This window comes from Ovis aries, chromosome 12 (assembly GCF_016772045.2).
Source record: "Ovis aries strain OAR_USU_Benz2616 breed Rambouillet chromosome 12, ARS-UI_Ramb_v3.0, whole genome shotgun sequence".
Lineage (NCBI taxonomy): Eukaryota > Metazoa > Chordata > Mammalia > Artiodactyla > Bovidae > Ovis > Ovis aries.
In genome coordinates this window covers 80,015,184-80,027,238 of record NC_056065.1, presented here as the reverse complement: position 1 = coordinate 80,027,238, position 12,055 = coordinate 80,015,184, and the positions used below count along the sequence as shown (strand labels likewise).

Here is a 12,055-nt window from a genome sequence, read left to right as displayed (position 1 = left end):
ACAGGGACCAAGGCCCCTCCCGGGATCCAGAACCAGCCTAGCTCCTCCGAAACCCTCTTCTGCTAGGCTGGTCCAGGGGCTCGCTGCTCCTGAGTGCTGACCGCCCGCTTCTTTCATTTCAGGACCTGCAGCTGTATCTCTCCAACCTGGCCAATCAGATAGACCGGGAAACAGGAATTGGGGACGTCCCCCTGGTGATCCTACTGGATGACCTGAGTGAGGCAGGCTCCATCAGTGAGCTGGTCAATGGGGCCCTGACGTGCAAGTATCACAAATGGTGAGCTGGAGTCAGGACCAGACTCACCACAGCGGGCAGAAGGGAGCCCAGTTCACCCCAAGCTGTGAGCGTTCCACGGGGTGGGGGGTAGCACACGGCAGAAATCGAGTGTTCAGACAGGTCTAACCGGTCGTCTTCCTCTGTCTTCCTGCAGTCCTTATATTATTGGTACCACTAATCAACCAGTAAAAATGACGCCCAATCACGGCTTGCACCTGAGCTTCAGGTAAGACCTATGGCCCGAGTCTGTAAACCGGTTCAGTCCAGGATCTGGCCGGAGGGACAGCGGGAGGAGAGGAGCAGCGGCGCCCTGTGGGCTGGGAGAGGAGGCGTGTGCCGTGTCGGTGCCGAGGGAGATGGGCCCGTGACACAGGAAGAGGGGCAGCCTCTGCCCACACACCCCGTGTCCAGGCCAGTGGGGTCCGAGGGTCACCTGAGGGGGTCACTGATCTGAGTGCCCGCTCTGCCTCGGCCCTGGGTTCAGCAGACCCGCAGGCGTCAGTGGGAGGCAGGCAGCTCGGGCTGGGTGGGAGCGGAGTCGACCTGCCCTCGTGCAGTGCCCACCCACCCCCGGCCCTCTGTGTCCCTGGCCACAGGATGCTGACCTTCTCCAACAATGTGGAGCCCGCCAACGGCTTCCTGGTCCGCTACCTGAGGAGGAAGCTGGTGGAGTCGGACAGCGACCTCAACGCCAACAGGGAGGAGCTGCTGCGGGTGCTGGACTGGGTGCCCAAGCTGTGGTACCACCTGCACACCTTCCTGGAGAAGCACAGCACCTCGGACTTCCTCATCGGTGCGGCCTGCGCCCCCCGGGCGGGGCTGGTGGGGGCCCCTCTCCCCCCCGCGTCTTCAGCGTGTGGAGGGCTCACTGGCCCCACGCCTGCAGCCTTAGAGCCGCGGGTCACTGAGTAGGCACCCAGTGTGGTGCCCCTGCCTGCGTCAGCTGTCAGAGCTCAGAGCTCACCCACACTCCCCAGACTCACTGAGAAGACGCAGGGGAGGTGTTAGGGGAGGTTAGCGCTGCCCCTGGCTCCCCCGCCTCCCGTCCACCTGGAGAAGCATCGCTCCTGAGGCTGCCCCAGGCTGTCAGCTCCCACTGTCTTGACCGCGATCGCAGTTCAGCCCCGCCCTGTGCCTCTCTCACCCTCTAGTTCCAGGGCCTTCTGCCTGGCATTAGGGAGTCGGCGGGGCAGACGGCCAGGGAGAGTGAGGTTCTAGGCCATCTCCCCGGCCCTCTTCTCTCGCCAGGTCCCTGCTTCTTTCTGTCTTGCCCCATCGGCATCGAGGATTTCCGGACCTGGTTCATCGACCTGTGGAACAATTCCATCATCCCCTACCTACAGGAAGGGGCCAAGGACGGCATCAAGGTGAGCCCACCCCGGACCCTGCTCAACCGAGGCCAGGCTGGCCCACCTCACAGAGTGGAGACAGAGTCAGATACACGGCCACTGAGATTTTTAGGGTCTCCTAACAGGCCGGGCGAGGCATTATACAGACCATACTGCTTTCCTGCCTATGGCCAGCGCCCAGCAAGCGGCTAAACGGCCACGGACCTGGGGCTGTGTGTCCAGGCCTAGGCCTCTTGAGTCTCCTCCAAACGCAAACCACTCCCTAGGGATTTGGGCAGATAGAGAAACAACTGAGTTAGGAATTAAGTAAGATCCTATTATAGCTTTAGCTCATTACTAATTACTAACTAAAATGTCATTCTGGTCAAGTTGCTCGACCTTTTTTAACTCCTCGCGTGCCGGAAAGGAGACAGCATGAACTTGTTCTGTCTTGAGGTGAATGAAATGTGCGGAAACGTTGGTAAGAGTGAGAATGGGAACCTTATGCAGAAGGCAGCTGTCACTTCTAAAGACCTCCTCCGCTCTCTCACCCGTAAGTCAGGGCACACTCGCCACGGGTCCACAGTGACGTGGTGACTGGACCAGTGGTCGAGTGTTACCCAGAGTCGCGTGCCAGCGTGACGCGCGCCATCTGATGCTGTGGGAGAGTCCCGGAGGTGCAGTGTGGCGCCGTCTCCGTCCAATTTCGCGTGGACAGTTTTCTAATTAAGCCGTTTTCACACAGATGATATCTCCTTTCAGCAGAGCCCAAATTTCTTTCAAAAGTATTATTACCGAACTGAAATTTCTTACTTGGAAAGTAAAACTGCAGGGTCATATGACTTGTGGGGTCCATGTCAAGTTTTAATACAGTTTGCCAAGTTATTCTCCAAGATGGCCTCGGAACTCCCCGTTGGCCCCGTGGTTAAGACTCCGCCTTGCAGCGCCTGGGGTGCAGATTCAGTCTCTGGGTGGGGGCTCAGGGCCCACATGCCGTGTGCTATAGCCAAAACTAAAAAAAAGAAAACAAGATGGCTTCTACCAATCTATGCCAACTTATTTTATTTCCCATTTTGGGAAACTCAAAATCCTACAGGAATCCAAACCTCATGGCTTTAGGTTTGAGGAAGTACAGACACTTCAGGGGGCTTCCCAGGTGGGGCTCGTGGCAAAGAACCTGCCTGCCAGTGCGGGAGACCTAGGAGACACGGGTTCGGTCCCTGGGTCAGGAAGAGCCCCTGGAGTAGGGCATGGCAACCCACTCCAGCATTCTTGCCTGGAGAATCCCATGGAGAGGAGCTGGCGGGCTGCAGTCCGTGGGGGTCAAGAGGAGTTGGACACGCCTGAGGGGCTGGGCACGCGGGCACACGGGCACCAGGAGCTGCTCGTCCATGGGCTCTTCACCTTCACCAGTGCCCACACTGCTCCTTCTCTCCAGGTTCATGGGCAGAAAGCTGCCTGGGAGGACCCCGTGGAGTGGGTCCGGGACACTCTTCCCTGGCCCTCAGCCCAACAAGACCAGTCAAAGCTGTACCACCTGCCACCCCCCACCGTGGGCCCTCACAGCATTGCCTCGCCCCCCGAGGACAGGACAGTCAAGGACAGCACCCCCAGCTCCCTGGACTCAGACCCACTGGTGAGTAGAGGCCGCTGTAAGCCGGAAGTCAGGGTGTCACAGAACTGAAGCCTTGTCCACACCCTGCTGGGCCCAGAGGCTGGGGTGAACATGAGGCCAGCGGTGGTAGCTCTGGCCGTCAGAACCCCAGGCTGAGCTAAGAAGCATCGCCCACCAGCAACATGTGTGTCCGGCAGAGGCGGGAGGGAACAGCGTGCAGAGTGGGGGCGCGGCTCCTGCTCCAGTCCTTGCTCCCTGGGGTCGTCCTGGGGACAGCCACGGCACAGCGACTCCAGGAGCTCTTAGAAAGTGGGCTGAGGGGCTTCCCTTCCGCCTCCCAAGGCAGGGGGCCGGGTTCAGTCCCTGTCAGGAAACTAGTTCCCACGTGCTGAAGCTAAGAGTTTGCGTGTGGCCGCTAAGACCCAGGTGCCGCCAAATAAATAAATAGTTTTTAAAAAAGGAAAAAACGGGCCGAGACAAGTGACAAGCTACAAAAATACCCACAGAGCTTTTAACGGAGAGAACCGATGCCCAGAATGCGTGGCCTGAACCCTGAGACTCCCCACAGAGCGCAGGCTGAGGGCATGAGCAGGCCCTGACTAGAGGGTGGGAAGGGAAGGCGACCCTCCCCCTCTCTGAGCACTGAGGGGACGCCTGTGACAAGGAGGCTCTGGCTCAGTGGAGGCGGAGGCGCACACGTGGGATGCTCGGCCCTTCCTTCCGCTCGAGGGGGTGCTGGTCGTCCGGCCGTCTTGCAGGGCGGTTCAGCAGGCGGCGGCCACACGGCGAGCCCAGGACCTCGCACTTTTGCACCGCCAGCGGGAGACCCTTCTGCTCTGACCCTAACACGTTTTATGCAGATTCAGACCTTGTAGAAAACAGGTGTTCTCTGTATAAAAAGGCTTTTAAATCAGGACAGTGTTAATCATGTAAACAGAGGGCTGGAACAACGATGCTTCCTTAGCTGAATGAGGGGGTCAGAGGTGTGACCTGTCGAGGAAGCCGAGGGGACCAGGGCAGGAGGTGAAGACACGGGCGTCCAGGCCAGGCCTGGCGGGGGCGGGGCGGGGCGGGGCGGGGGCAGGGCCAGGGGGCGGGGCGGGGCGGGGCTGGGGCAGGGCCAGGCCTGGCGGGGGCGGGGTGGGGCTGGGCCAGGCCTGGCGGGGATGGGGCGGGGCGGGGGCGGGGCGGGGTGGGGCTGGGGCAGGGCCAGGGGGCGGGGCGGGGCGGGGGCAGGGCCAGGGGGCGGGGCGGGGTGGGGCTGGGCCAGGCCTGGCGGGGGCGGGGTGGGGCTGGGCCAGGCCTGGCGGGGGATGGGGCGGGGCGGGGCGGGGCGGGGGCGGGGCGGGGGGGCGGGGGCGGGGGCGGGGGCAGGGCCAGGGGGCGGGGCGGGGTGGGGCTGGGACAGGGCCGGGGGCGCAGGGCAGGGCCAGGGGGCGGGGCGGGGGGCTGGCCTGGAGAGAAGCAGGTCCTGAAGGCACTGAGTTCAGCGCTCAGCCCCTGGGCCACAGCCTCTTGGAGAAACGCTGTTAGGCAGCCTTGGGGCCCCCACACCCTCCAGGGAGTGGCCAGCAGGTCACAGCGTGGGTGCACTGCCCCCAGTCGCCCCTCACCCCCCAGGACCGGGTCCACCCAGGGCGGAAGCAGCCACCACAGCCTGTTCCCAAGCCAGCCCTGCACTCCCTGGGCGTCCCACCACTCTCCTTTCCTGTCTCTCTGCCCCTCTTCAGATGGCCATGCTGCTGAAACTGCAGGAAGCTGCCAATTACATCGAGTCTCCAGACAGAGAGAGCATCCTGGACCCCAGCCTCCAGGCCACACTCTGAGGGCCCAGCGGCCAGCCACGGGACAGCGGGGGAGCAGGACAGTGCCATGCCATCCCCTCTTCCCTGCTCCCTCCCAGCGCGGGCTCTCCAGCCCCAGGACAGGAGGGGCCGTAGAGGAAGGGGCAGGTTCCTGGTGCTGCACCTTGGCAAACTCCCTGTGGGACTGGCAGGTGGACTTGCGTCCCCAGACCCATCTCCTAGTCTCCTCCAGTGACTTTGGGGAGAAGATCCTGGCTCTTTTTCCTTGATTTCTTGTCTCAATTACAGACTCCGGGGCTTTCTGGGGAGGGGTTCAGAAGACATCAAACAAGCCTGCGGTAGTTCCTGATTCTCACGAACGGCTCAGAGACACAGCCTCGCCAGGGGAAGTCTTCTGGGAGGAGGCGGCTCCCGGACCCTCCCTTGGACCCTGCCCAGTTCCATCCACTGCCAACAGCTCTCCCTGCCCCCAAGATCAGGCTGCAGCCCAGGGGAAAAAAAAAAAAAAAAAGCATGTGGTTTACAAAGTTCAAATCAATCTGTAAAAGGTATTTTAAAAAAGGAAAGCATGAAGCTGGAGGGAGGAAGTTCAGTGGCAAGGAGCGCTACCTGCCCCCTTCTGGACACACGGGGGACACCAGCGAGATGGCCACCCATCTGAGACGCGGCCAGACCACGAGGACGCCACTGCAGCCTTCAGAGACGCGCCACCAGCTCTGCTCACAGCGTCTAAGTCAACACACAAATCAATAAACCCGACTTTCTGTTTTGTTTTTTTGTTTCCATTTTTCCCTCCCATTTGCCTATTTATTCCCCTCTTCTTTCTCAGCTTGTTTTCCTGTACCCTCACAAGTCCACAAAATGCTCAAGCTGCTTTTCCTGGGGCTGGTCTGGCTTTTCCAGGTCGCCCTGTGGAGAGCCCAGTGCCGGGCAGCCCGCACCCGCAATGTGGAGAGCCCAGTGCTGGGCAGCGCGCACCCGCAAGATGCCTGCCACGCAGTCGCGCCTGGCACTCCGGGGCTCTCATGGGACCTGAAGAGCCAGCTCAGCAGTGGGACAGGAGGGACCTCGAGTCCCACACGGCTTGCCTGGAGCATGGCGGCCAGTCTCTGGAGGAGATCGTGGGCCCATCCTGACAGAAGACCTCAGCTGAGCTTCCCCGTGGACTGGAAGGAAACCAGAGCCTGGAAAATCTCCCTCTGTGGCCTGCGGAGCCCTCACTGCACTCTTCTGATGGCAACTGCTCTGCCCGGCTGAATCCAGAATCCCTGGCTGGCCTTTACTGTCGGCTCTGAACAAGCGAAGATTCACTTGGAGTGGACACCCGTGTGAGACGCTCCCAGTCGGAATAGGATGAGTCTGATTCGGTGGCAAAGATCTGCCTTCCAAAGGGGTCCACCTTTTGCAGAAGTTGCCCTGAAGGCTCGGCAGTCCCAATTCCTTCATTGGACAAGCATTTATTGGGCATTTACTGTGTACCAGTCACTGGGTATAAAAAAAGAAGGTGTGAGGACTTACATTCACTGTTACTAGGAAACATTCATCTCCACTGGACACACATCTTATCTCGTGGGACCTCAGGGTCGCCTGAGAAATGGCGTCCAAACCACAGGAGCCAGCCGTCGAGAAGCCCGCGGTTAACTGCCAGTGCACTGGGTTGCCTGGCAAGGCTGTGGTTCTGGGCTCTGCAGACCAGGCATCTGTGATGCTCTTTGGAGCCCCGAGTAGCACACACACTTATCAGAACCTACAGGCACAGCAACCACTAACCTGGATCTCTGTCCCACCAAACCAAGGAGCGGCTACATCTGAACCTTCCTACTAGAAGAGGTTCACTTAGGTCCAAAAGGTGGTCAGATTGCTCCTTTCAGAAGCTTCTGCATTCACCTGGCGGCTCCCAGGGATGACGGATCTTATCTGCTGGAGGGGATGTCTGTTGATGCTGCTAGAGCTGTGAAGACCCCAACCCTGCCAGAAAATATGCAATTCTCCCGCGGGAAGAGGCTGTCTGTCCAAGGATGGTGCTGACATCACTGCCTTAAGGTCTCTGCCACGCAGAAGGAGGCGGCCCCGGAGCGGGGCGTCCCAGCCTGGAAGGACGAGGAGACACCTCGCCAGGTGGGCCTTCCCTGGGCGCTGGCCTCTCAGCCCCACCTTGGCTGTCGACCCGCGGCTGGGCTCCGGCTCCAGCGCCGTCTCCCCCAGGGCTGAGCCCCATCTCTGTTCTCGGTGCTGCCCGGCCGGTGCCTTCTGTCCTGGGTGTTACTGGCTACTTGAGAAAAAGGAAAGGGCTGACCCCCTTCCTCCATTCCAGCTGCCTCAGACCCCCATGCAGCGATGCCTGCCTCCCCGGTCAGCGTGGAGGCCACCGTGCGGTCTGCCTGGACCTCAGCAGGTCGGCCCTGGCAGCCGTGGGTTCTTGCGCCTCATCTCAGCCCTGGCCCGCCGAGCCAGCGGCGGCGTTCTGCTTCACTCTGCAGCTGCTCGCCTCCAGAAAGAGGGCTCCCGTCCGGCGAGGGGGCACCACCCACCGCCGTCCCTCTGGAGTCTGGACTCTGTTTCCAGTTGTCCACCTGGGCCCCGGGCTGTGGGCGTCCGTCATCCCCCAGGAATGGCGGCGACGTGGCGACTGCGGCCGAGCCTCACGGTGCTAGGCCCCTCGGCGCTCACGCAGCCCCTCTGAAGCCGGCCCCCGCCCCTGCCCCCGCCCTGGAGCGAGCGGCCAGCACAGATCCACAGCGTCCTCGCCCTCCTGTCCCCCTGCTTCTTGGTTGAGACGCTGGGACCCCTCCGAAAGGGGCGGCCAGGTCCCAGGACTAAACTCGCACCCCAGCACCTTGAGAAAACCCAGCCCCTCCAGGACCGGACTGGGTGCCGCCCCCTCCCGCCCCAACTCCTCTCCTCACCGCCTCTGGCCAGCAGACCGCCTGCTCTGGCGCCCAGCCCCGCTTCCGGGCAGAGGTGCGCGCACAGCCCCCACTTCTGGATGGAGACCACCGCGTTTCGTCCAGTGTGTCTGTCCTCCGCTCCTGCATTGGCACCAGAAATAAAGCGCGAGGTGTCGAGGTCGGCAGAGGACGTGCTGTCTGTGTGTGTGTCTCTGGGAGCGGCCGGCTGCTGCCGTCGCATCTTCCGAGGCAGCTCCGCGGTGCTTATCTCTGTGCGCGTCTCGTCTCCGCGTCTCTGTTGCGTGATCTGCGTGTCGGGAAGCCGGAGGCTGGCTGAGGTCTTGGGGGTCCCCTTGCAGAGTCCAAAGTGGTCTGCAGGCTAAGCTTTGGTTTTGAATGACCAACTCGTCTGCCCATCCTCCTTGAGGACCTAAGACAACATAGGCATTTTTTAAATTATTTTCTTTCTTCCGCTTTTCCTGGTTTGGGCCTAATCTCATCTCTTCACTTCGAACTCCTTGCAACAAGACCCCAGGTATTCAGAGGGGCACCCCGTCAGTCTCAGAGGTCACTTTATTTCCAGGGGGAGGAGCGAGCCCCCTCCTAGCCACACCTCACAGGGGAGCCCTGCACAGAGGTGAAGGCTGCCTATGAGAGCGAGACCTGTGGGACCCTCCATTGCAGGGCGTCTGGGAAAGGAAGCCGGTCTTGCCCTCACTGCACATGTCGCACGGGCCTCTTTCTAGGGCTGATAGCGTCCTCCTCATGCTTCTTCCTTCCCTACTCCTGGGCCTTAGCTAAGCAGAAGCCAGTAGGAAGACTCTATAAACACCCCCACCCCCACCCTGCGCACTGATGGGATGAAATGTACTTTTCCAGAGGGTTTGCTGCTGGAACGCCAGAACTGTCCTATGATACCTGGGTAACTATTATACTACTGAGTTCTGGCCCATAGCCCCGCCAGAGGCCATAGTAAGAAAATGGTTTTAGGGACACTGTTCTCAGAAGACCAAAGCCTGAGAATAACGCCCTTTATAACTGAAAGGAGCTTTATGTATTCATGAACCCTCAGTCAACCTTGTCAGGGCCATGGGGGCCACTACCTTGGCTTGCCCACTGCCCACGTGTGCTTGTCAGCCCAGCCTAGAGGACATACTCCCGTCACAGACCCTGTGGGAGATGGCGTAGTCTGACAGTGAGGACACACGCCAAGAGAAGCCTGGAAGCCGCAGGACTGCCAGTCCAGGGGGCACTAAGCCCGTGCTACTGAATCCTCCCAGTGTGGCCTTTGGGTCTCTTAATGGCTGTGTCTGGAGAGCTTTCTGTGACAGGCGTGGTCACGGAAGGAAGTCAACATCGGTCCTTTGATTCACCTCTTTCACTTCTTAAAGCAGCAGTTCTGTGTACAGACCATCAGTGTCGGCAGCATCTGAGGACTTGTGGAAATGAAGTTCTCAGACCCCACCCCAGACCTACTGAATCAGACGGGGGAGAGGGCCCGGCGAATTTTGTTTTAACGATCCCTCTTGGTAATTGTGCCGTACACTAGTTTCAATTCACTGTGTCAGGGAAAGCCAAGGACCAGAGTCCCCACACTGGGGCCTTAGGACCACGAATAAGGTTCTAGGTTAAAATTCAGACTTTAACATTAGTTTCAAGGTCTTCTCATGTGTCCGCATGATTCTGTCTGTCTTTTTGTTTAAAAAGAAAGAGTATGTGTGCTTTTGGGCAGAAGTTAGGGGAATGCTTGCATTTCCTTGTAGAACACAACCTCCAGGGAAAAACATCACAGCTCTGAGATTTCCAGGGGGCTTTCCGGGGGGACACGGAGGGAGGGCTCCTCCAGGTGTCTCCTGCTGGGTGATGCTTCTCAACTTGGCCTTTTTTTTGCTGATGATGGGATGAGAGCAGTTTAAAAGTCTGATCCGTATTTCCACGAAACTTGTCCTGGCAGCACCCCTCACCCTTGTCCCAGTTCTAAAGGGCACCTACGAGAACCTTCTGCCTGTCCCGCCCCTAGCCCTGCCTGGCCGCAGGAGAGCCTTCTCAGAGGTGGAGCAGAGGGCCTTCGGGGCGTCCATCCTTCCCCCAATAAAAGAAAATTTTTTCTAACTGAAAAGAGCTTTGTATTTTCCCAAACTCAAAGATGGGGCCATGGGGGAGATGTGTGTACAACTGGCCTTGTTTAGAGTTTGTCCATTTGCCCCGTGAGAGCGCTTGTGGGTGGGGGACGAAGACCCATCTGGCACTGGGCCTCCTGGGGTCAGGGACCAAGTGCCTGGAGAAGGAAGGCGTGAAGCGTGCACTGAAGTCACCCCATGGCTCGCCGGGTGCTTCATCTCCTGCGGATCTCCCCGCATCCCTGCCATGTCTCCAGACTGAAGACACAGATGAGAAGGCAAGGGCTCCCTGTCCCAGACGGTCTCCGGACCACTGCTGTGCAAGAGCCCCCTGCTTTCTAAGTGTTCTTGTTTTTTGTTTCTTTAACAGAACAATCTTTTTCTCAAATGAATTCCAGCCCTTGCAGGGTTCCTGTCCTTGTCCTTCTCACCTGCCCTGTTTTAGGCAGCACTGTTTGTGTGATGGAGCCTTTGTTTCTCAAATGCATGGCGATCCTCGGGTAGAAGGTGGGCAGGAATCTTTACAACATTTTTTTTAATTTATTGGGCACAAACCCCCAAACCAGGATATGTGTGTGTCTTTGTATTTTAGTTTTTATCACTGGCCTTCCCCTCTTTCAACCTACCCCCTTTCATATCTGATGTAGAGAAAGGGAGCCGTTGTATTTACACATAATTGCGGTAACAATCATGAGAGAGCTGGGTGATTTGTCTTAAATAATAAATCGGTTGACAGTTAGATCCATCCCGGGGCCGGCGGATGAGGCCTTCTTCCCTCACTGCCAGCAGCCCCCTCACCTGGGTCCTCTGTCCATCAGGCATGTCTCCTCTCAGCAAGTCACCTGTTCAATGCCATTTGCGTTTCAATAAAGTTATCTCCTGTGTTGTCTGCTGGCTCTCTCTAGCTCCCTCTGTCTGGTTTTTGTCTCATTTATCTTCTGGTCCATGCCTTGATGGGGAAGGTCATTTGCCAAACGCAGAGTTGAGACCCACCTGCCCAGGTGTCTGCTCCGCAGTCCTTAAGCAGGAGCCTCTCAGCCCCTTGGCTGGGGGTGGCACAGGGTCCTGCTTGCATACTGGACCAGCATCCTTCTCCAGAACCTGCAGTGCAGATGTTGAGGCTCTGGTATTCTCCATCCACTGCCACGCCGTTTGAAAACATACCCCTCTCTGGACTTGCCTAAGTTTTCTTCTGGGGGTAAAAGTGACATGATGTCTGAGAAAAGAGGCTGTTCTAATGGAATTCTGCTTTTCCTGGCCATTGAAAGAACAGCCTCTTTCTTACTGGGGAACTGCAGCCTCCAGGTGGACGTCTTTCCCCTACAAAACTGGGCTGGTGACACAAGTCACCTCTGCCCTGTAACGGTGCTGGTTTCGTTGCTCAGTCGTGTCTGTCTCTTTGCGACCCATGGACTGCAGCCCACCAGGCTCCTCTGTCCATGGGATGCTCCAGGCAAGAATGATGGAGTGGGTTCTGCCCTCTAATAAGAGGTGGCAAATGGGTTTAGAGCTCTTCTCAATTCTTTCGGAAGAATACTCAGATGAGGTGGCTTCTCCCTGTGGCCAGCGTAGCCTCCGCAGTCTTAGAACTGGGCCAGGAACTGATGGCTGGTTTCCTCTGCTGCTTGGGAATGAGTCATGGTTCCTAGAAACATTTTTAAGGGGCTTAACCTGAACCGCTTACTAACGAATGCCTGTTCCCATTTGCTCTGACCCTCCCGGTCCAACAAGGGACCCAGCCCCCTGCCCTGCACTGCTAACCCCTCTCAGCAGCCCTTCAGGCTTCAGGAGCGTCTACACCTTGAGACTTGCGCCCGGTTGGCCCAGGATGGCCATGTTAACTACTCATCCCTCCACCTCTTTAAGGTCCAGCCATAACTTCCTCGGAGAAAAGTCTCAGTTTCTCCACTAACAGGGCTTACTCTCAAATAGTCATATAAGCACTTACTCTGGAAGGAATGCCCTTTCCCACGGCAGTCTCTCCTGGCCCAGTCCTTGAGGCTGGACTCACCCACGGGAAAA

At 58.5% G+C, this 12,055-nt stretch overlaps 1 protein-coding gene across 9 annotated transcripts in view; it reads left to right on the top strand.

The window, feature by feature from the left end:
* Positions 1-10,937, top strand: part of NAV1 (neuron navigator 1) — a 195,517-nt gene extending 184,580 nt beyond the window's left edge. For all 9 annotated transcript variants that reach the window (XM_042229499.2, XM_060396780.1, XM_060396784.1 and 6 more), the window contains 6 exons: positions 123-277; positions 432-503; positions 874-1,070; positions 1,526-1,644; positions 3,044-3,241; positions 4,951-10,937. In XM_042229499.2, the coding sequence (XP_042085433.1) occupies positions 123-277; positions 432-503; positions 874-1,070; positions 1,526-1,644; positions 3,044-3,241; positions 4,951-5,046 (837 nt within the window). In that variant the 3' untranslated portion in view covers positions 5,047-10,937. The remainder of the gene's footprint in view (positions 1-122; positions 278-431; positions 504-873; positions 1,071-1,525; positions 1,645-3,043; positions 3,242-4,950) is intronic.
* Positions 10,938-12,055: the final 1,118 nt, after the last annotated feature.